Source organism: Folsomia candida, unplaced genomic scaffold (genome assembly GCF_002217175.1).
Source record: "Folsomia candida strain VU population unplaced genomic scaffold, ASM221717v1 Fcan01_Sc005, whole genome shotgun sequence".
In the NCBI taxonomy this organism is placed as follows: domain Eukaryota; kingdom Metazoa; phylum Arthropoda; class Collembola; order Entomobryomorpha; family Isotomidae; genus Folsomia; species Folsomia candida.
The window spans coordinates 1,722,745-1,746,368 of NW_019091197.1; the positions used below are offsets into that span (position 1 = coordinate 1,722,745).

The 23,624-nt window shown below is 36.5% G+C and overlaps 2 protein-coding genes across 2 annotated transcripts; both read left to right on the forward strand.

The window, feature by feature from the left end:
- Positions 1-2,173: 2,173 nt before the first annotated feature.
- Positions 2,174-4,242, forward strand: LOC110849953 (zinc metalloproteinase nas-4). Its single transcript, XM_022097436.2, has 8 exons — positions 2,174-2,294; positions 2,356-2,631; positions 2,868-3,161; positions 3,231-3,484; positions 3,544-3,640; positions 3,727-3,836; positions 3,916-4,025; positions 4,094-4,242. The coding sequence occupies exons 1-8, from the start codon at positions 2,228-2,230 to the stop codon at positions 4,173-4,175; spliced, it is 1,290 nt and encodes a 429-aa protein (XP_021953128.1). The 5' UTR covers positions 2,174-2,227; the 3' UTR covers positions 4,176-4,242.
- A 1,439-nt stretch (positions 4,243-5,681) lies between these two features.
- LOC110849648 (zinc finger protein 585B) lies at positions 5,682-10,921 on the forward strand. The gene is made up of 15 exons (XM_022097079.2): positions 5,682-5,956; positions 6,114-6,569; positions 6,639-6,763; positions 6,843-7,040; positions 7,286-7,436; positions 7,500-7,609; positions 7,681-7,767; positions 8,224-8,350; positions 8,427-8,545; positions 8,619-8,727; positions 8,796-8,908; positions 9,381-9,797; positions 9,858-9,986; positions 10,061-10,173; positions 10,526-10,921. The coding sequence occupies exons 1-15, from the start codon at positions 5,817-5,819 to the stop codon at positions 10,763-10,765; spliced, it is 2,634 nt and encodes an 877-aa protein (XP_021952771.1). The 5' UTR covers positions 5,682-5,816; the 3' UTR covers positions 10,766-10,921.
- The last annotated feature ends 12,703 nt before the right edge of the window (positions 10,922-23,624 follow it).

Sequence of the window (23,624 nt, forward strand, 5' to 3'; positions counted from 1 at the left end):
ATATGTAAATAAGTAAAATCCCCCTAATTATCAATTTTTCCGAAACAATTAAATGTATCCGTAACAGTAAACCGTCCTTACATATTTATGGACTGGTCACTGATTGAAAGTGTCAACTTATTTTGACCTACAAAAAACGAATGCATGAATCAAATGTTTTAAAACTTTGGTGCAATACTAACGATGACCAGATCGAAGCTTTCTTATCCTTCAATGGTCAAAATACCCCTTCCCTGCCGGTGGAGAGACGGCTTTGTCGCATGCCTCTCATGAGCGGTTTGCCACTCATTTTACCAACTTCTATAACCACTTTCTTCATAACCCGTCAAAATTTTTTGAAATTTGTTGGTGTCCTTTTTTTCAAAGTATATTGTTTCTAAGTTAATGCCCAGAATCAGTCAATGGAGCGACATTGAGGTACTTTTGGAGCGATATCATTTTTCTCGACGAAATCAGTTTTTTTGACTTCATGGTACCCTGCCATTATTTTGGCATTCTAGCACGTACCCATTTCAGACCAAAATAGAACGCGTTTGTTTGTGATAGAGGGGGTCAATCTTTCGATGATACACTCTTTAAAATAAAGTTCAAAGTTCACATTCTTTGTAGTAGCGAATGGATTTGAGACCTTCCCATTTTTGTCGATCTCCGGCTGTTTTTGGGGCGTGAGCTGTCTGCTCATTGGGGGGATATCTCAGCTTGACCTCAGGAACTTATTGATGGTGATGGGGGTGGCTCCGTCTTATTATGCCGAGTTCGAAAGTAGGCGTAAATGCACTCGTGCGAAATGATACGCGAAAACTACTTGAATTGGGCTTACAAACTCAAAACGGAGCTTTATTTTACATAGGGCGATTACTCGTAGATTGACTTATATCGACATGAGACCTTAGTTGTTTAAAAATATCGAGAAATATTTTAAAAGCTGGCTGTTAGTTTGAAGGTAAGTTTCCTCCTCCTCGGCTCGATTGGGTCTGAATTTCTTTCTTCTTTTCCCTGACTAAAAACTCCTCTTTTCTTGATGCCACATCACCTTTACATTTACATTCATTGGCTAAATAGTGGCCCGAGTTTACATACGACTTTGTCTTGACTTTTTGTTACACAAGCATTTTCCATCATACATACATACTAGAATTTCATATTCATAAAACTGTTTCATAATGTGTCATTGCCCATGCCCAATATCTCAAATCATTAATTTACATACAGTTAAACCTTAAAATTTATCAGCTAAAATTATATCATTATTCAAATAAGTAAAATTATTCACGGCGACAACACCGGCCATTTTATGTAATTCATTGGAAATTTTGCTTGGCTGTGAATTTATAAATCGAACGAACGTCATTTTTACTTCAACATGAGTAGAAGATTACACCATTGACGCTTCGAGGTCAACGGAGCAGCAGTTTTCATCATCCACGACGAGAAACTTATGGGAGTCAATTTTAACATTTTCTCAACAAGTTTTCCACAAATTGATTTAGCTCCGGCTTTGTTATCTTCATTGTATTTTGTCGCGGTTTTAGTGCTGCAAGTTCTGAAGCCCATCTTATTGGCTTTGATCCTGCGAAGATAGATTTTTGAAATTTTTAGTTTTCCGGGTGCAGCCCTCGCGGATATGTTGCGGTTGTCCCCAAAAGATTTTTCACGTTTCTCGTTAATGTATTGGTCTTCAGGCGGACAGGTTGACCCGAGGAAATTTTAGATTTCGAATTTTTACGATACTTAGATATGTCTAATTCATGACTAATTTTGTCGGGGGCATCCCTTGAAGAATGAAGTGGTCACGAACCCTTTTCCGATTCGAGAAAAACACTTTTTTTACCTAGTGGCAAACTAATTTTTCCACTTCCTCGAAATTTTGTGCTGTCATTTTTTAACGAAAAGAGATAATCAAATTCGGTTTTCAGTTTTAGAAATCTTATCAAATTTCCAATTTTTATGCTTTTTTACATGTCCAAAATTAATTTTTAAGTGGTTAAAATAATAGGGGGAACCTTGACACTTTCAATCAGTGACCAGTCCATACATGATATTAAATAAATCCGTCATGTCATAATACAAATTGTCACATCATAATTCTACAGAACTAATTAATACATGATCCAACTGACGCACGAGCAAATCTCTATAAAACTACAGTAAATCCTGAACTCAAATTCAGTCACCATATTGAATTATCCACTCCTTTGTCAAGTTAGCCAAACTCTAAGAAATAAATATGCAAACACTTCTGAAATTATGTTTCCTTATTGCCATTGCGACATGTGTGGAATCAACATCGATAGGTCAGCATTATTATACCAAAAGCAAATAATTCACAAATTTAACTTCCTTTTTTCCGCGTAGAGGAGGATTCCAAACCCTTGTCAGAGTATGGTGACCTTTTCGAAGGGAAAACCGTTCGAAATCCCGAGGAGGGTGACCTTTTCGAAGGGAAAACTGTTCGAAATCCCGAGGAGGGTGACTTTTTCGAAGGGAAAACCGTTCGAAATCCCGAGGAGGGTGACCTGTTTGAAGGGGACATTCTAGGCCCAATCCCAGCCCTTACTCGAGCCGGTCTCCTCAGTCCGGCAAGACGATGGCCATCTGCTACAATTCCATACCAGTTTGTGTCAACCTTTCGTAATTTAAATTACTTTTTTTTTTCTCTGGGAACATATGTACATAAATCATGTCACGCAAAAATGCCGCTTTTTCAGAACCCTGGCCACCCTGGTTACGCGGAATACCCTGTTATAGCATATCCACAAGTGGGGCTATCCCCACTCCCTCCCTCCCTCCCTCCCTTCCCACTCATCACATAATTTATGGACAGCCCCTCTGCGCTTGAGTATGTACTAACCAAAACTTTTATTCAGCATCCAGTTACCGAACCGTTTTCCAATCCGCGATCAACTATATCGCTGGACGAACATGCATCCGTTTCAAACCCAGATATACGGAATATTCCTACGTCGAGGTAAATCAAGTTAACGGGTGCAGTGCGCATGTCGGGCGAATAGGTGGACGTCAATATATATCCTTGGCGAATGGGTGTAACTATTTGGGGACAATCGTGCACGAGATGATGCACACCATCGGCTTCTTTCACGAACAGAGTAGGACGGACAGAGACAAATATGTGACCATAAATTGGGGCAACATTGAGCCAGGTGGGGCAAATAGATACATATTTAATTTGCGCCCAATTACAAATTTTAATTTCCGACCTACATATTTAGGGAGGGAAGGAGCGTTCCGAAGTTATGACACTTCCTACATATCTCCCTTCGGGGTAGCGTACGACTATTCGAGTATTATGCATTACGGTAGCAAATACTTCAGTAAAAATGGTCTCGACACAATCGTCCCGAAACAAGCTGGAGCCATCATTGGGAATAGAGATACAATGAGTAATTCGGATATTTGGAAAATTAACAATATGTACTGCCCAGGAACGCAAGGAGTTTCGATCAAGAGCCACTATAATGCACAGGTGGAGATTTTAAGTAATATCAATATTTTAGCAATAATTTTAAAGTATTTGTTTCATAGTACCTCGACGTGAGCACGGGAATTGTTTATGAGGGCCAAGACCTCGTTACTTCGGCGTGGGGGAACAACAACACACAAAGGTGGACCATCGATTGGTGTAAGTTCGGAATAATATGTTTCAGAATAAAAATTTTGTCGAAATTTCGCATTTTTAGAAATTTAATTTGTTTCATATTTATCTAGACGCCTTCTTCGACCCGGCTCGGGGTGCAAAAATTTGGACTTGGGCGCAAGATGGCGGCACTGTAAAGACGATCCATGAAAGACAGGCGAATACTGTTTTAACGCTTTGGGTATTAAAAATGTATAGTGATTGTAGGATCGAGAGGGTTGTCGTGATGACTAAAGTTTGATGATGTCTTCTTTTTTCAGGGTGATATCGGGGGATTGAGCCAGAATTGGATTGGTATTCGAATTGGTACAACGGGTTCGACTTACACGATAAAGAATAAGATGTCGGGGCGATGCATGTCCAATAATGGGTGGGAAATTGCGATAATGATTTTTTTGTGGGAAAAGTGTGATTAATTTTTGTTTCTAATTATTTTAGAGCGAGTAAGGCGACCTGTGCCCCATGCAATTCTTCCAATTTGAGGCAGCGTTGGGAAATTTATAAAGCTTATCCAAATTAAACTTCCTTGTCGTGTATATGACCCCATGTTATGAAATTAACAAAAAATAAAAATTACATATTTTCAATGTGTTGTTTTATTTTATACGAGACAAGACACACTCCTGTCAAGTTCATAGTTATTTTTTTGGGTTTCCTGTACACTTCGGGGGACAATAACAGATTTTGATGCCCTCGGGACTTGTAATATTTTATGAGTGTAACAAAAGTGAAGAAGGGGTTTAGCCCATGCCCCAATTTGCACCCACCACACCCACTCAAAGGGGCGAAAAACATGAACAGATCTTTTTGGCTGATTAAAACTTTCTCCAAAAAAGCTGATTTAGACCGGATTATCATATTTAATTTTAGCATTTCATTTTTCTTATACAGTTGCTTAATTATTTCTAATATCAAACTCATCCTCAGTAGTAGCCATTGCCAACAATATAAATAAGTTTTCATCTGGGTCACCTTTTTCCAGTCATGAGTCTATTAAACTTTAAATCGGCTTTGAACTTGATGAAAACACGAACGGGATTTATGTATGTACGTTTCAATCCGTTTTTCTCATCGAATTATATATGCATACAAAGTAAATGGATTTAAGGGCTTAAAGGCAAAGGAGTATGAATATATAAATGTATACCTGAAATTTCTCGAAATTAATAAAAATACACATATATATAAGTGAGTAATAATATATCATACTATCGTTAAACTTTACCTAAATATGTAAATACCTATGTAAATCCATATGTACATAATTCTCTCAACCCGACAAGAATTCTGCGACGCTAAATGACTTACGCCCTTCCAAATAATGTGTTTGCGTTTGGCAAGTCATTCGAATTTTAATTTACTGAATTCAAATATTTACGTATGTAAATCCATTAGTAAATAAGTTTGTAACCGAGTTACAGTAACCCATGCTTAATGATAAGTAAGTTAAACCCCATATAATTCTCTAATTACTTCTCCGAAATAATTAAAGAACTAATTAAACAAATTGGTATTACATGCATACATACATACAACATGATATTAAATAAATCCATCGTAATACAACTTGTCATACCAAAATCGACATACTTAATCCACCTGACGCACAAGCAAATCTCTATAAATATATATATATATAAATCTCTATAAATATATATATATATAAATCTCTATAAGTTTCAAGAGAATTAATATTCTCTTGAAACTTTCATAGGATATACATATGTATACTTGTAAATATATATGCACTTATTTACCTGTGCATACATATAATGTACTATGCGTTTGTCTTCTTGCCCAATTCATAAGGTAAAAACATAATGTGTATGAGATTCATGGAAATTTTCTAAAATGAATTTAATTTTTAAAAAAAGTTTTTTTTTCATGAAACTCGTTTCATGAAAAATCAATCGCACCGTGAGTATCACACGATAAGGTATATATGGTATATAAGGTATATATTTCTAACAAAGCTACATTTCTCATCTGTGCGTGAGTATGGCACGAACAAAGAAATCGTGAAGTGGGAAACTTCATCTGGGGAAAGTTTACTGATTTTGTATTTTGTTTTTTGTTGCAATTTAAAAGTGATTTCATCACATTAAATATTAATTATGTAATTAAAATCATTGAAAAACTTGGCCTACATTAATTTGCAAAAATGAGGTGTGTCATTTGTACGAAGAGGTCAAATTCGATGCAGGAAGCCTCACTGGACGAAGAGTTGAACGTTATCTACTTTCTTACCAGATTGATATCATTGTCGAATCATTTTCTTGACTTTGAAGAATGGCTGGTCAAGTAAGATTTTATCAAATTTGAAACTAGGAAATCCAATTTGCTCAAAAAAATTGTTGTTACAAAACCTTAAAATAAATAAATAAATAGATCAAATTAACGTACAAATAAATTAAAGTTCCAAATTTAATTGTGCGAACCAATTGTTTTCATTTTGCAGACATGGCAACCCCTCCAGCTGGATGACATTTTGTCCCACTTGTCACACACTGGTCGAACAGGGGAGAAAACTGGGTCGACTTGTGGAAAAAATGGAGATGGAGTTACACCAGATAAAAAATCAATTGGTCGACAAAATGACGATGAGTTGTTCAGAAGAAGGAACTTTTAGTGGAGAAAACAGTCGCGGAGAAAACGTCGCCGTGACGAGGCTCATACGAGAAGTTTTTGTCCTTGACCGGAGGAACAACTTCCAGGAGGTTAAAGAAGAAGTCGAATTTGATGAAAGTGAAACTTGGGTGGACGTTATTTATCCGGATGAAAGCGAAAACGTGGAGGTGGACCTGGGCACGGATAAGAACAAGAAGAACGGAACACGTTGGAAAAAGACCCCCGAATCGGACAGAACTTGTCCAGCGTGTTCGCAAGTTTTTGAAAAACCGTCTAGAATGAAGATGTACGTTAAGTGAAATGTTAATCCATTGATAGCTAAAGTATTTGATTATATAATTACTTGTTCTGACAGCCACTACCAATCCCGCCATGCTCGAGAGATCGTAATTACCTGTCCTGACTGCGGGAAAGGATTTATTCGTAAGGACTCATTGAAGGGGCATAGGCTAGCGTCATGTCCTGGCAAGTTAATTCCTGGTCAGTCAGTTTGATACATATGATATGTATATAATACATAATTGTTTGTGGGTGAAATAAATTTATTATTAATATGTAGATAAGGAAGATATTGCCGAAACGGAAATTGATACTCATCCAATAACGGTCAGGACAAGACAACAATGCGACACCGTTTCAGAACCCATCGAGACGGAGGAAATAGAATGCTCAGTGGAGATTGGGGACGACATGGGCGACTCGGATTTTGACCACCATGTTTCCCCACTGGAAGAAAGTAGTGATGAAGAATATTTGCGTGAGTTACATAATGCCTCAAAGTTTTGCAAAACAACGAGTTTACAAAGTTTTACAAAATAAAAAGACGCCCTTGACTTGATCTTTACAAGTTTCAAAAATTTGTAAACTAATTTTCTTTATAAATATTTGTCAAATTTTGTAAAAGTTTGGAAGTTTACCGAATTTACGATTTTGCAAGGTTACCAACGCCTGTGTAAATTTCCTCATTGAAAATTAAAGCCTAGTTGTATGTAAATATTTCAGCCAACAAAGCTGTACCCCGAAAATCTACCAAGAGGGGTAAAACACCTACAAATGACGAAAGCTTGTCTGCCGAATGGAGAACGTCCTCCGTCGAAGGGAAAACTTGTCCTGAATGTGGCCAAGTTTTTGATAAACCGTCCAGAATGAAAATGTACGTTAAATGAATTGTCGATCTTTTAAGTAATTGACTTTATATAATTACTTGCTCTGGCAGGCATTACCAGTCACGACACGCTCGCGAAATTGTAATTACTTGTTCCGACTGTGGGGCCGGATTTAGGCGTAAGGATTCATTGAAGGGACATAAGTTGACTGCGTGTCGTGGTAAACTTTAATATACAAATATTATATTTTGCAAGGGAAAAATTTAGTGAATAATTTAATATGATTTTTAGGAAGGGCTAAGATAAATGTTGAAGACAGTGTAAACGTCGACATAAAAGCTGATCGCATTTCCACCCAGGAACCATTTGACGAAGAATGTGAGTTAACTTTACTCATGAATCTTACTTAACTGCCAATGGAGGTCTCCCAGCTTATCCTCTTCCATTTTGACCTTCTATGGATGATAGATTTAATTAATATGAAATTTGCAAAAGACACTATCTGCAAATGTTCAGGTTTGGCATAAATATTTGCATAAGGAGAGAAGAAATAGCGCAATTAATTTGCCAAGTGTATAATTTCTCTACTTTTGGGCGCAATCTTCTTCTGTTGGATGCAGATTTCATGATAATTAATTGGCACGAATTTGGTTAAAATCGAAGAGCATACGCGGGGAGGCCTACATTTTGTAAAAAATATTGAATCGAATTTTTAAGGACAAATTGTCCCTCATTTAATGCCTTGTACCTGTCGCATAACTCATTATTAATTTCGTAAAGTTTTGTAAGGCGTAAGTGTGTATGTACAAATAAGTTGTTAATTGTATGCTTTAGCCAACAAATCCGCTTCCGATAAACCAGTCGACACTAGCTTATCTCATAGCAGTAAAAAGACTCCATTGGAACTTAGAACGTGTCCCGTGTGTGGCCAAGTGTTTGAGAAACCGTCCAAAATGAAGATGTAATTTGCAATTTTATAAATATTTGTTCTATATTTTATTTTGTACCGGATAACTTTACTATAATTCGTGTGACAGCCACTACCAATCCAGACATGCTCGAGACATCGTAATTACCTGCCCCGACTGCGGAAAAGGATTTATTCGTAAGGATTCCTTGCAGGGACATCAGTTGACGAGTTGTCCGGCAAATCGTGGCAAGTTTTGAGTACATTTCGGCTCTAAAACTAATCAAGACATTGAAAGTTAATTGGGTTATTATTTTTTTAGGTAATCAAGTTAATAACGCTATGCCAAGTAAACGAAGTAAAACTCCTCTCGAAGATCGAACTTGTCCCGTGTGTAATAAACTGTTCGATAAACCCTCTCTCCTCTTACGGCAAGTTTTAACATGATTAACTTTAAATCAAGATTATGCAAATAATTTCATTTTCATACTCTTTTCAGGCATGTATTGTCCGCACACGGCAGAACATATGCCATTGCATGTGATGCCTGTGGGAAAAAATTTGTTCATAAAGGTTCTCTGAAAAAACACAAACGTTCCTGTCCAAAAAGAGGTACGTATTAATCATATGTATGAAATAATCCTTCGAAACTTGTAAATTCCATAACTTTTGTAAAATAATAATTTTACAAACTTTTACAAAATAAAAAACGGTCTTGATCGGAGTTAGTTTACAAAAATTTGTGAGCTAATTTTCGTTCGAAATATTTGTAAAATTTTGTAAGAGTTTGAAAGTAAATTTACAGAACTTACGGATTTTACAATGTTACCAAGCGCTTGCCTCAATATTTGTAACCCAATACCTAAACTGTCCAAGTTTGATAAAATTAAATATTTTATGAACTTTCACAAAGTACGTTCCTTGATAAATCTGCTATAGATTTGTCGTTCATAGTCTTGGTTTGTAAACATTTTATGAAGGTGTCTACATTTTACGGAGTTTACTGGGTTATATGAATCCAACTGATTTAAACCATGTGCATACATGTCTCATTTATTTTTTGATTTTTTATGTACAACTTCAGTACCCGAGGACCACGATGAGAGTTCCGAAGATTTCAAACCTTCCTCATCCTCGTCCCCCAGTTCGAACACGTTACCCCCCGAGGAAGAAACCCCCTTCATATGCGAATACTGTGGGAAATCTTTTCGAAAAAAGACATACCTCCGCGACCACAGTTACATGCATATGACCCTCGAGGAAAGACTAGAATTCATCAAAAACTTACGGAGCAATGTTCCCCTTCATGAAAAAACGTGTCCCTCTTGCAAACAAGTGTTTGTCTCCCGTTCGAAAATGATGGCCCACTTTCGTACGGCACATGAAAAAATTCCACAACACTTTTGCGGCATTTGTGGGAAAGGGTTTGTTCGAAAGGATTCTTATGTGGTCCACTTAACTACACATTTAGATGAGGAACAGAGGTTGAAATGGGTGCAAGGTCCGTTCTCAGTCAGTGATTCGTAAATTTTTGTGGATTTATTAAATTACGAAATTTCAGGTGAAACAATTACACTAGTCGACGAGAAACAAGAGGTCATTACAGTGCCTAGAAAAAGGCGTAAAAAGATAGAATCCATAACGGCGCGGACGTGTGGAACGTGCCAAAAAGTGTTTTCTAGCAGACCACGTGAGTAGTGTTATTAAGACAATTTTGAGATTTGCTATAGTTCAGTTTTTATTAATATGCAAATTTAATTCCAGGAATGTTGAGACACGTGAATACCGTGCATGACAGAAATGACACCGTCATGTGCGACGTTTGTGGCATGAGGCTCAGCTGCCGGAAAAGTTTGCAGAACCATACCAAAATTCATGTAAGCCAAAACACGAATTTTTAACTGGTAACCAATTAGATTGTACACTCATAAAAATAATGTTACACTTTTGACATGTACATAAACATACTCAGAATTCTATATTAAGTAAACTACTAAATCCAGAGTAAACTTTACTATTTGTCAAGTTAACGCCACTCTGGATTTAAGTTTACCTAATTCCGAATTGACAGTGCATTTAATTTTCAAAAGGGTAACCTTACTTTTAAGAGTTTACATACATTTTCATTGTAATCAATTCGTTACTCTTTGCACAATGTAGTAATTAATGTGCCAATTAAGTAAATAAAAAGCATTCAACTTAATCATGTTTATGCATAATTGTACCTAGGAAATGGAGCCGGGCGCAAAAGACCACCAATGTGACCAATGTGGTCTCTCATTTCGACATTATGCTTCCCTCCGACGCCACAACCAGATGAGGCACAACCCTGCCACGAATATGGCCAAGTTTGCATGTCACATGTGTGAGAAAGCTTATCCGTTCAAAAGTCTTCTCAACCAGCATCAAAAGGCGAGACGCCATTTCGTGCAGACAGAGATGGACAGTGATTCCGAGTATTCAGATTGATCAAACATATTTATTCGTTGTTTATTTAAGATCATGTACATAGTTTATTTATGGAATCCTAATTTTGAGGGGACGTAATTCACGTAATGTAGGGCTTGTAACAATGTAAAATCACAATGAAATAAAATAAACATTCTAACATTGTAAAAACCTAAATGAATTGTAACCTTAATTGAAAAATCCTCAAATTCTATAAACTAACGAAAGTTTACAAAAGGACACATACGAACTTCCCCTTTTTCGTGGCCCCCTAGCGACGATTTCGAGGCAAAATCCCCGGTCCCTTTATTTTCGCAATTTTTCGAATATTTAAATATCATAACTTGGTGATTTACAGCCAAATAATCAAATGTCTAGACATTATCCCGAACCATGGCTTTATGTGTCGTCATGTCTGTTTGTCTGTCTGTCTTTCGATAACTTTAGAACACGTTAACCAATTTTGGTAACAACATATGTCTGCATAATACAACGACCAACTTCGAAGCTAGAGTCGATCAAAAAGTAGTTGGACCAGTGGGGGTAACATACACGTCAGGTGGGTTCGTTAATTCAATATTAGTTGTATTCCAAGTTCCAACTAGTCGTAGAAGGCACATTCGAAAATTCGGGACACTTGTCCTAATGTGGATATAATTTCGCAATACAAAGGGTATCATGAGTTTTTTGATCGGGGGATCCTATGATATACCCATTCCGATTTTCAGAAATTACACAGAATATAGATTCTACCAGAAGAATCGACCTTATGTATTCGAGTGACGCTTATGGAAGAACGGGGAGAGCCAACCAAATAACTCGGTGTACATTTGGCCCACCTGGGGGATGGCACCTCCGCATCATCATCATCACCACATCTCCTGGCATCAAAAAATGATGATGAAAGCACATAGGTGGCGGTGGCACCCCCATTTGTGCACCGGAACACACCATTCTGAGCTGCGTCTCCACAAATTTGATGCTCTACGAGGGTGTGTTCTGGTGCACAAATGGGGGTGCCACCGCCACCTATGTGCTTTCATCATCATTTTTTGATGCCAGGAGATGTGGTGATGATGATGATGCGGAGGTGCCATCCCCCAGGTGGGCCAAATGTACACCGCGTTATTTGGTTGGCTCTCCCCGTTCTTCCATAAGCGTCACTCGAATACATAAGATCGATTCTTCTGGTAGAATCTATATTCTGTGCAGAAATTATCTTAAAAAGTTGTAATTCGGCACGGTATACTTAGGAGGGGAGCTTGCGAGGTTGATAATAACAGATCCTGATGCCCTTTGGATATGTGGTAGGGTCCAATGAGTGTACTAAAACCCTGAAGTGGTTTGACTCCATGGCCACATTTGCGCCCGCCACACCCACTCAAAAATGCCCAAAAAACGCTTTCACTCCAGGTTTCACTCATTCAAATCCACGCCAAAAATCCAATTTTACTCGGATTTTGAAATTTCTTTCACCATTACAATCCCAGATAGTTGCTTTCTTCAATCCAATGTGAAACTCAATTTTGATGATGATTATTTCGCAGGCATAATTTGCGTTGTGGATTACTACAACAATGCTCATTCAGAATTTTAAATTTTAAAAATACTAATAATTTCGAAAATATTGAGTTTGATATCGAATTGAAGAAAGCAACTATCTGGGAGTGTAATGGTGAAAGAAATTTCAAAATCCGAGCAAAATTGGATTTTTGGCGTGGATTTGAGTGAGTGAAAACCGGAGTGAAAGCGGTTTTTGAGCATTTTTGAGTGGGTGTGGCGGGCGCAAATGTGGCCATGGAGTCAAACCACTTCAGGGTTTTAGTTCACTCATGGGACCCTACCACATATCCAAAAGGCATCAGGATCTGTTATTATCAACCTCGCGAGCTCCCCTCCTTAATGGATGCTCATGCACGAATATGAAGTTAAAAGTGAGCATGGCCAAAAGACCATTAGACCATATCCTGATTATGTATGCAAATCTATATTCAAGTTTTCGATTTTTCGCTGTGGTAGCGATATTAGGCCATCAACTTGTCTGGTCAAGCTTCGGAAAATTTATAAGTTTACAAGGGAACCTTTTTTTAAGCTACACCGGAATTGTCTAACGAGTTATATAAAAAAATCAAGTCAAAAATTAGGAATCACATGGCGTTTATCATTCCATTGAATGGCCACTTTGAAGAAAAATATTTGGAGCAAAAATACCCACGATCGCTTTGATTTTTCCCTCGTCGTGGGAAAGGGAAAGATAATTTACCAAAAGATTGAACTTTGTCGCAAATATTTTTCTTCAAAGGGACCATTCGTAATTTTTGGCTTGATTTTATTTATGTAACTCGCTACATGCACAATCCCGGTGTAGCTTGTAAAAAGGTTCCATTGTTAGTAACGTGATTTTTGATGACAAAATCTTACGACGCTTCCAAAATCTCGTAACCGTCGTAATTTCTTTTACGATATTGTAAAGTTCAAAAAAAGTATCCACAAAAGTTTTTCAGAAAAATAATTCTGACCATCGACCTGCCTGAGATATTAAAAATCGCCAGACTCAGACAATTTGATGAGAAAAATTCCAAATTTATTTAATAGTAAATCCTCGTTCGGGCTACGCGAAGCTGTATTTGGAGATATTTTTTAAGGTGATTTTTGGTTGGCAACCAGGTGACCACTTTTTGTAATTTTCTGGTGATAAATCTCATAAAAACCTCTTCGGGATTTTGGCTATAGCTCCAAAAGTTCCACGAGCACTTTTTCAATTTTTTTATTGTGAAGATAGAGAGTTGATATATATATAGTTAAAATTTTGAAAAAGTGCTCGATGAACTTTGCATGGAATAAATTATCAAAGTTATGCATTTTTTGGGCCCACAAAGAAGGGGAAGATCGTATACGTTCTTTTACAAATCCATATGTATGCAAATTTTCCTACTTACGGAAAATTAGCTTGTAATCTAAAAAAATACTTAGATCAAGGCATATATACTTTTGTATGTATAGATAAACACTAACATTTGGTAGTTGTATGAAAGTTCCTTTGTTAAATAGCACTACGTGTGAAACGAAGAAAAACTGGCGTGAATCAAAAAAGCTTTTACGAATTAAATGCTTACGTTCGTTCTCTTGATAGCAGATATTCTTGAACTTTCATTGTCCCTTACAAAATTTTACGTTTACCTCTCATCTTACCCCATCAAGCTAGATAGACCTGTACGTCAGTAAAGTTCTGAATGTGCCCCTAATTATAGCTTTCCAAAATTTGAGCACGCTTAACCTCTTAATCTTGTGAAAACCTTCCTGTCCAAAGAACAGCGGCCTCACAGCCTTCCTCCATTTTGTCAGGAATTTATCTCCCGCAGCCAATTTACGCCAAGATATCCTATTTTTGACCGAAGTCGAATGAAAATTTCCCGCCAGTTCGAGAAATCCAGACCACAAGATGACTATGCACAACTCTGCGCAGGGGAGGATGAGACTGAGGAAACCTAACGAGTCCCAGTGCGCAAGAAGCATCCAATTGCAATAGAGCGAGAATTTGAGTGCGAGCGCTTGAAATGGGATGATGCCTGGGGCAACGGTAGAATTAGCGAAGCGGTGGAGCAATTGTAGAGAATCATATTCGCGGGGAAGTTGGTAGGCTGAGCGGAGGTAGGAATCCATCACATATTTCGATTTGGGTATCATGAGGTTAAACTCGGTCGAGTGGAAGGGTATAACGAAAGCTGGAAAGAAATAGGAAATCGAATTACTAATTTCCAAAATTTCCAAAATTTGCCGCACTGATAACTTGCTTAATGTAAATAATTTTGAAATTGTATATATTTCAATGTGTTTAGCTACATAACTTTATCCTTTTACTCCAAAATCTATGGACAAACTTGATATGTATAGAAGAAATTAGAGAGATTGCGCTAGAGCGAGAGTATTTTTGTTTCTGATTGAAAAAAATATTATAGCTGATCAATTTACTATCAAAATGTCAATCATTCCTGCTATTAATAAACCTCTCTATTGTTAAACGTACCCAAGTATGCTGCCATCAAGGATACTATGCATCCCACCGCAAATGACGATGCAATCAAGAGATAAGTGTAGAACATAAGGTTAGACCAACACACGAAGGGCGTGGTCCAGTATCTCTTCGGCGTGAGGGTGATCCATTGCCCAGGGATGGGGCCGATCAGGTAGAGCACCACCGATTGACAGAACGAAAAGAAGACGACACCAGATGAAACCAGAACGACAAATACTTCCAGCAAGAGTCCAGTAGGATATGTGAGCCCTCAAAAAATTAATAAGAATTTGCATGAAAACCTTCACAAAAAGTTCAATGTGTGATGCTGAATTTTATACAACGCAAAAGAGTGTGTGAAAATTAAATTCTCCAACAATTAAGAAGACTTGGACAAACTTTCGATCCACGAAGGTATGTACAGAGTGGTTCATATAAATATCTCGCTACAATGAAAAATTTTGCAAAGTGAAGAGCCCCTAAATCTCCATTAGTTACGAGGATTTGGGATTGAGATTTTTATTAATTATTATCAAAACTGTGCCAAAATTCTTATGCTGAATTTCAGAGATAAAATTTCGGTAACTAATTGAGATTTGCGAATTTTTCCATCTGCAAATTTTCCAGTGTAACGAAACATTGAAACCACCCAGTACACTTTTAGAAATCTAGTGTTAAAATACCAAACGGTATGCACATATGTATGACTCTTCTAAATCTAAAGTTGTATTGATAAGCAATACCTTGTACTAGATAATATCACGGTATTAAGGTTTTATCATTAGCAAATTTTTATGGACCTGTGCATATAATTGTAATACCAAGTGATAGTAAATTATAGTTCACTATTAAATTAATTGGTATAAAATTAACACCAAGCGGTAGCAATTTTAATACCGAGAAATCTCGACCCACCTGACCACACCAGATTTCTTACAGTGTTCATACTAAAAAAAGCTTTGGACATGTTTACTCACAGAAATTCTTCTCCTCAGAAACATACCGCCTCTTCACAGACATGGCATAAGCTACGAATTGGTTGCAGAGGAAGACAAAGTCATCCGATTGGGTGACCACGAGCAATGCCGCCATTAATGGGATAACATGCCCCAGAATTACCAAACAGGTCACGTTAAACTTGAAGATGTCTTCCTTCCTCGAGATATTATTGACTACTTGCAAATTTCCTAGGATCGAGAGTACCAACTGGCACAGACTCACGGTCGTCGTGCAGAGGCAGACCCATCTGGATTTCCGCGTTGTGTAGAAGCGCGTCGATTGCGCATGAAACCTAATCGGGGTAGCGCCCAAGCTGGAAGAAACGGCTAGCGCGACATCGTAAAATAGGAAAAGACGGGATGAGTACATTTTGAAAGGAAGTTTATAATATTACTGGTGAAAAGACTGTCTTGTTGTTGCGTTTATTAAACACAATTTATTTTTTGACAATTACAAGCTTGATAAAATAGTCCTTTGAATGTATTGGGTTTTTGTGAAAAGTTATCCCGTCTATCGGAATAATATGAAAAGCTAGACAGTATAATTAATTATATACTTCAAAGTGCTTAATTGGTCAACCTAATTACAATTGTAGTTCACCTTGACCAGGTGAATATACATACATAAGCATGAACCTGAGCTGCTGTAACGTATGCACATGTAAAAATAAATGTTTCATAAATATATCATCGCACTAATTCTACAACCACCTAAGTGCAGTTTCTTCTTAATTATAAATCCACCTAAGTGCAGTCAATAGTTAATTCGAAATCCACCTAACTGCACAATAAAAACGGGGAAAAAGATCTAACTGCAATTCCAAAATTACACGGAGTTAATTATTTATACAAAATCATAATATAAATTGAAATATGAAATTTTGAACAGATGAGGCTACTATTGACCGAAAGTTCAAAATTTAAAACCCACACCCTTAGGGGGTGTGGTTCTCGGTGCATATTTATTTAAACTAGATAAAACCTTGGCAGATGAGCTATCACTTTTCTCAGCCCAATGAGGAAATTCCAAGGTTAGAAATTAAACCCAGCCACACCCTCAGGGGGTGTGAATCTCGGGGCCTATATTAAGTTACACAATCCCGACATACAATATGCCATTTTTCTCAACTAAATGAGGTGGTCCCAACGACATATTCGAAATTTAAAACCATACCCTCAGTGGGTGTGGTTCTGGGAGCCTAAATTAAGTTAGATAAATTAATGAAAAGCAATATTTAATTCTACTGACAAAAGTACCAGTAGAATTGGAAACATCCATAAAATTAAATAGCATACTTGCGGGCACATATCCCCAAAAGATTTCGTTGTAAAATTTCGAATGTCCTAATACGTTCTCCTAATCGAAGCAGCCTCATCGGCGAAAATTTCATACTTCAATTTATATTATGATTTTGTATAAATAATTAACTCCGTATAATTTTTGAATTGCAGTTAGGTCTGTTTCCCAGTTTTTATTGTGCACTTAGGTGGTTTTAGAATTAACTACAGACTGCACTTAGGTGCATTTCGAATTAACTATTGACTGCACTTAGGTGGCTGTAGAATTAGTGCGACGATATAACTTTAAGTATTTTCTAACCTCATACATTATTGCACATACATATCTACATATATATCTACATCAATTAAAATTATAGAAATACTTTTGTAGGTATCAGTACCCTTAAAAATCTATTATTCAAATCATATCGAAAAGTATTCATGTATTTATGGCTCTACTAAAGTGGTATTGACAAACAATTCCGTGTAGTTATAGCTCGTTACTAAAGCTCTACCAAATTTAGCAAATTTTTGAAAGACCGGTATAATTTCAATACTAAACGGTAGCAACTTCAGTACCGAAAAACCAATACTCGCCTGACTCAGATTTTTAACAGTGAATTTGACCAGGGCATGGCAAAACTAGACTAATTATTGCCCTGTGAATTACTTTGAGGATGGAATACAGAAACAAGTTGCATATCGCCCCATAAGTTATTAACGTTATTGTCTAAAGTTTAAGCCTAAGTTTAAATATATACAAAATTTAGCCTCATGTTACCAAAATTTAAAATATTCATTTAGAGGGGTCGCCCCGGGAAGTGGTGATGTGAAATTTGTCCCTGAAAATGGTCAAAACATGATTCCAAAAATGCCAAAATGATGAAGAATATTGGAAATATATCTATCGTGAGATATCCGCAAACAGCGACGACTTAAGACCATTGTCCATTTTGTATTTAACTATTTTTATCACGCCCGCCATTAATGTTTTTCCGAAAGACTTTGCAACTTCATTGTTAGTTTTCTCAGACCGGAACTTAAATTTTTTTAAAGTATCGCCTGTTTTACAAACCTTGGAGTATTTCCTCTAGGATAAAGTCCAAATTCTAATTTTGGGGTGAAGATGATGGGCGTTTGAGAAACCTTCATCTTACAACCCCAAACTGACATTTTTGTCAATTTCTTCCTTCGCAGATATAACGTGATGAATGATCGCAAAGTTCGGGCCAAAATACTGCATTTTGTGCTTTTGATACTCCTTGATGAAAGGAATCAGACGGTCCGTCTCGCATTTCTGAAAATAATCCTGTACGCCCACACAGCCCCTTTGAACTTAAGGGTCCCAAAAATGTCCAAATTGGACCAACGCCGACCAAATCTGGGATATCTTTAGAAATTTACAAAAAAAAATTATTTCTCTTCGATTCTCAGTTTAGAGATATATTTCCCATGAAAAAATTCCCTTCCCGAAGTTTCTGTCACGTTTTTGACCAACTGTTTTGGTGAAATTTTGTAAGGTTGGGAAGCCTTGCGTTCACCATTTGTTCTTGACCTTTCGTATGTTTGTTGCAGATCTTTTTGCATACACTTTGACCCACAATTTATGGGCCTTAATATGATATACATAGTTTGTATTAATTATTGACTTAATGGCCGCATCAGGCACGAAGGTAGATGGATACTTTTCAAAAAAAGATTCAATCATTTTTTACCTTCAAAGGGTCGATATGATAGGTTTTTCGCAAGCTGATTATTTGAAGTTTACATTTTTGGATTCTCCATACTTTTTTATGTATATCTTAATTTTTGCACGGCCACTCCCTTTTCTGCTGAAATGTGGCAAAGACTTCTTCGGGGTCTTGTAACTCGAATTTTGGTACTTACAAAAAATTCGTTTCTCGACTTCCTCGCTTTGAAGTTGCGTACGAAATTTGTTTTTCAAGGAAAGCTTATGAAATTTTGAGGGTACGTGGTTGAATGTATTCGCCATATTATACGAAAAAATAAGATCTCTGAAACCATTGTTTACTACCCTGCTACTAATTACAAACTGATCGCCACATCCCGGGGCGACTCCTCTAATTTAGCAAAAGCATTATGGCATGCTCCCGATCCGAGTTTTTTATTAGTTAGGTAAAACTATCGCCATAACCATTTCAAAGTTTGACCACGATTCTATTATAACTGGAATTCTAATTCTGGATTTTACAAGAATTTATTAGTAGATAGGAGAGGTAAATATGTACAATAAAGTAAGGTTTTATTCGCACTGTAAGGATTTTCATGCATGTAAGGTTAAAATTTGCGTAATTTTGTGTAAAGAGTCATCCGCACCAATATTGGGGGAATGTGTATATTCGTCCCCAGTATTTTCCATGTAAAAGTATTCCTAAACCTTTCATGTTTGGAGCACAACAATTGTTGCTGCTTTTCTGGTACTTACTTGTGTAGGTATTTATGTAAGGACTCAATATTTACCTACATACTAAAACAAAGTAATATAACACTCGAAGAAAAACGTTATGAAGAAAAGCTAACAATTTTCGCAAGTAGTAACACATGTTTCCCATCATAAATTTCCTCTCCCAAAATTTCCTTTCTCAAAAAGTAAAACAACCGAAAAACCCATTAAACTCGTCATAGCAATAAATAAGGGCAACAAATTACACAACGAGATAAATGGGCTACTTTCCTTCCCCAAATTCTTGGCATCCTTCCAAATTTCCAAATGAGCATGAAATTTCTCCCATAAATCCCACACCACGAGGAATCCACCTTGTTCCAATGCAGCCCGAACTGATCGAATTTCTTGATTAATTTTGACATCCAGTACGTCAAAGTATGTCATCCTCAAACCCAAATTGAGGCTGGAGTAGCAGTGGTATTTTCCCTAGGACATAAATATGTTTAATGACTCATCGCCGAACTCGTCAAAATCAGCTAATTTTAATCATTTCTAGGCTTTTGGAATTTATTTTAACATTTTGGACTACAAATTTGCAGCGCAGGTTGTTGAGATTTTTTTAAGAATATACATTCCACGTTTCAACAGTTTTTGAAGGAGGAGATCTCAAATTTAAGAAACCTTCCTAAAAATTGAAATTCATCAAAACTTGCTCACCTTATTTAAAAATATTAACACAATTCTATTATTCAACTTACAGACTACAAATTTGTAGTCCAGAATTTTAAGATAACTTCCGAGAGCCGAGCAAAAATTTAAAATGTGTGGATAAATTTGGACGATTTTGGCGTTGAGTCATCAAGTCCTACCTTAAGCAACATAAATTCCGCAATACCTTGAAACCTTTCCACGTTCTCATCCACTGATAATAACGCTGACTTATTTCGCGTTATGTACGAAACAATGTCCACCGTGGAGATCAGCTTTGGAGAAATAAACGTATTGTTAAATTCCTCAGAAATATTTTCCCGACGGAAATCGTCCCATAAAATCTTCACAGTTCGATCCACTCGGCCAGTAGAATCAAGAATTAGTATAATTTTAAACCCATTCTTGACAAAGTCTCTAAAATTAGTAAGCTTCTCGTATTTCAATGGAACGGTCAAATCTGCCGTTAAAAAATATTCGTAATCGTTCAAAATAATTGTCACGGCAAACATGCTAGTCACATAAAAAAGCTTAGATTTCTTCATAACGGTTAGCGAGGGTTGTCCCAACTAAAGAATCAAGATGCCCCAACAACCCTCTGAAATTCCCGCCAGAGTGACCCCTTTAAACAAACTGGTGACAAATATGGCCGAAAATGCGATGCATATTAAAATTCCGCACCACGCATTTAAATAAAATGGCGACACCCAGACGGAAAACGAGGCGATTTCTTCCCTACTTTCGAGATTGCAGTACGTCAGGTCACAGCTGATTGTGCGAGTGTTGCTAAATTTGTTGACCTCCCATAGCGGGATCAACCCCCGGTTAATTTGAATCGCGATCAGGCCATATTTTTTACTTCGCCACGTGTCCCGCGAGTCAACTAATGAATTGTTTAAGGATCTCAGAAGCGACTCTGTGTACCTCTCAACCGCAAGACACGCAAACAATCCTCCCTTAAACAGGCTGCTGGAACAGGTCAAGTTTGCCGTGATGTAATCTTGTCCCTGATTTTGGGTTCGGAGCAAGAACGAGATTTTCGAACTCCAAAATTGTTTTAGGTTCCAAAGCGTAAATGATTTCGGATCAGTTGAGACTTCTAAAAATCTGTGGTGACAATAGGCACAAAAGTACCACAAAGTAAAAACGTAACCCTTAGAGGGAACCGTTTTAGCGGTAATGAGGTAAAAGTTTCCGGGCATTTTAAAATCGGCGGGCATCTGTTGCATAATTATGGGACTGTTTAACGCAACGTATATAGATGAAAAGTAAGCTGGGTTTAGAAACGCGTCTGATCGTGAGTATTGGTAACTGTATCGTTTATAATTGTCCGTATTTTTTGCGGCAATCATCAAATTAACGGCGCAGCGTTGTTTGGCGGAGAATTTAAAGGCAGGTAAGGATTGGACATTTGGGTCAGAATAGGTAACTGTAAAACTGAGAGAATCATGCAATTCGTCATGGATGGTGACTAGCCGTGAGAACCTATTCTCGTGGGGGGTGTGACCCAGAAGTAGAAAGTTGGTTAAATCCAGGGTTTCATGATTTGTCGTGAAACGTTTAACTTTCAGGATACAATTGAATTTAGGGGAGAGAAGGAGATTTAGCAGGAGGAGGATATTAGATGCCATTGCTTCGTAAATATTAAATTGGTTCTGTAAAATATGGTAAATTTCTTATTACGGAGTTTTTAGAGTTGAACGGCGTAAAATATGCATGTGTATCTTCTAGAAGCATGAACTGGACAGTATACATTTGTTTTCCTCAATTGTAGCTCATTTCCACTGCCTAATTTGCATAAATAACTGCCTATTTTATTTGGCGAAATTGACAAATTTTAATTGACAAATATATATGTATGTATATGTATATATATACATATTAGCGCTAGAGTCCCTACAGCCGCATTCACTTTCTCCTTTGGGGAAAGTAAACCCAGGTTTACATGGTTATTCTTGAATAATATTGTATCGATCCGTTCGTTCAAGGATTATCATCGGTATTTTTTATACAATTAAATAAATAAATATGCTCAAAGCAAGTTAAGCACATTACTATTTATCCATAGACATGCTTCTTTTACATTCATGTATGTATTAGTTTAGCCTATAGTGTGTTTTGTATGTATATCATGTACATACATACATATGTACATAGATATATACATACATTGTATTGTTTAGCCTTTTCGAATCAATGAATACAATTATAATAATATTCGGCTGCAGAATTTCTGCATGATATTTGCACCTTCAATTCTCTGCGAATACAATTCTACATATACTTGAATGAATAAAAACATTCACATTGTATTTATTTGTATTTATGATAAAAATGAGTGTACATTGTATGGGCACATTGTATTTATGATACATGTACTATACATGTATCATAAATACAATTCATATAACGCATGTATCGGTAAATGCAAATATGTATGTACGAGTGTATGTATGCCTCATGGCATCATCGTATTCATCGCTGTGTTTAATTTATGACCTTGACATTGACAGCATAAACAATCCCAATGCTTAACATGTAAATACATACAGATCTATGTATAAATATATAAATAAGCACCAAATAATCTGCAAAAAAATTCTTAAGTTTAATATCTATTTTTTTGTTTAAATTATTATTCTTTAATTTTAAATTAGCACCTACGTAAAACCTACTAATTTAGCAAATTTTGTCCGAAGTATAGAAATTCAATTCAATGAATTCATTCATTACATTTAAATTGCATCTTTCTGAGATGCATTACTTTTTCGACCACTGGTTAAAATCATAACTACTTGAGTCACGTAATTAAGCAATGCCTATTATTTAATATTTAATAAGCAAATTTTAAATTTAATATGCAAACATAAGTTCAATTAAATCTATACATTTAGTTGACAATCTATCAATAGTTAATTCCTCTAATTATGCATATAACACAGAACATTGAAATAATAATATAACAATACGAGTTAGAAATTCTGTTTTTTTGCCATCATATTTTTTACAGCTATTTTTTGTAATGCACAAGTTACTTTTTTAGTTGACTCGATCTAATAATATGGTATATGTACGATCGTGACTGCATGTTACATTCAGGGTTCGGAAAAACCCAGGGTTTTAATCAAAAAGTAACGACCCAGGGGTTTTAATGGGTTTTAATGGGTTTTTTGGGTTTTATGGGTTTTATTGGGTTTTATTAGGTTTTACATAAGTAATACATTGAACAACAATTTTCACTACTATTGCAATCCAATTTCAATTAATATGCAAATCCTACTTGTCCATGTTAGAATTTGTATCCGTTTCGAAATAGTCCTGTTTAACTGATCATAGTTTAATACTTTATGAGAATATATATTACCTTTTTCTCGAATACTTCCTCTCATCATAATGAAATCCAAGTTGTTTAAAAGTTTTTAAAATTTAATATTTCAATGCGATCTTAACGTGTATTATCAATTCTGGAAA

Coding starts and splice junctions, on each gene's coding strand:
- LOC110849953 (XM_022097436.2), top strand. CDS start 2,228: ATGCAAACACTTCTGAAATTATGTTTCCTTATTGCCATTGCGACATGT. Junction 3,641..3,726: donor AAGGTGGACCATCGATTGGT/GTAAGTTCGGAA, acceptor ATATTTATCTAG/ACGCCTTCTTCGACCCGGCT. Junction 4,026..4,093: donor CGATGCATGTCCAATAATGG/GTGGGAAATTGC, acceptor TAATTATTTTAG/AGCGAGTAAGGCGACCTGTG.
- LOC110849648 (XM_022097079.2), top strand. CDS start 5,817: ATGAGGTGTGTCATTTGTACGAAGAGGTCAAATTCGATGCAGGAAGCC. Junction 7,768..8,223: donor GGAACCATTTGACGAAGAAT/GTGAGTTAACTT, acceptor TGTATGCTTTAG/CCAACAAATCCGCTTCCGAT. Junction 9,798..9,857: donor GAGGTTGAAATGGGTGCAAG/GTCCGTTCTCAG, acceptor ACGAAATTTCAG/GTGAAACAATTACACTAGTC.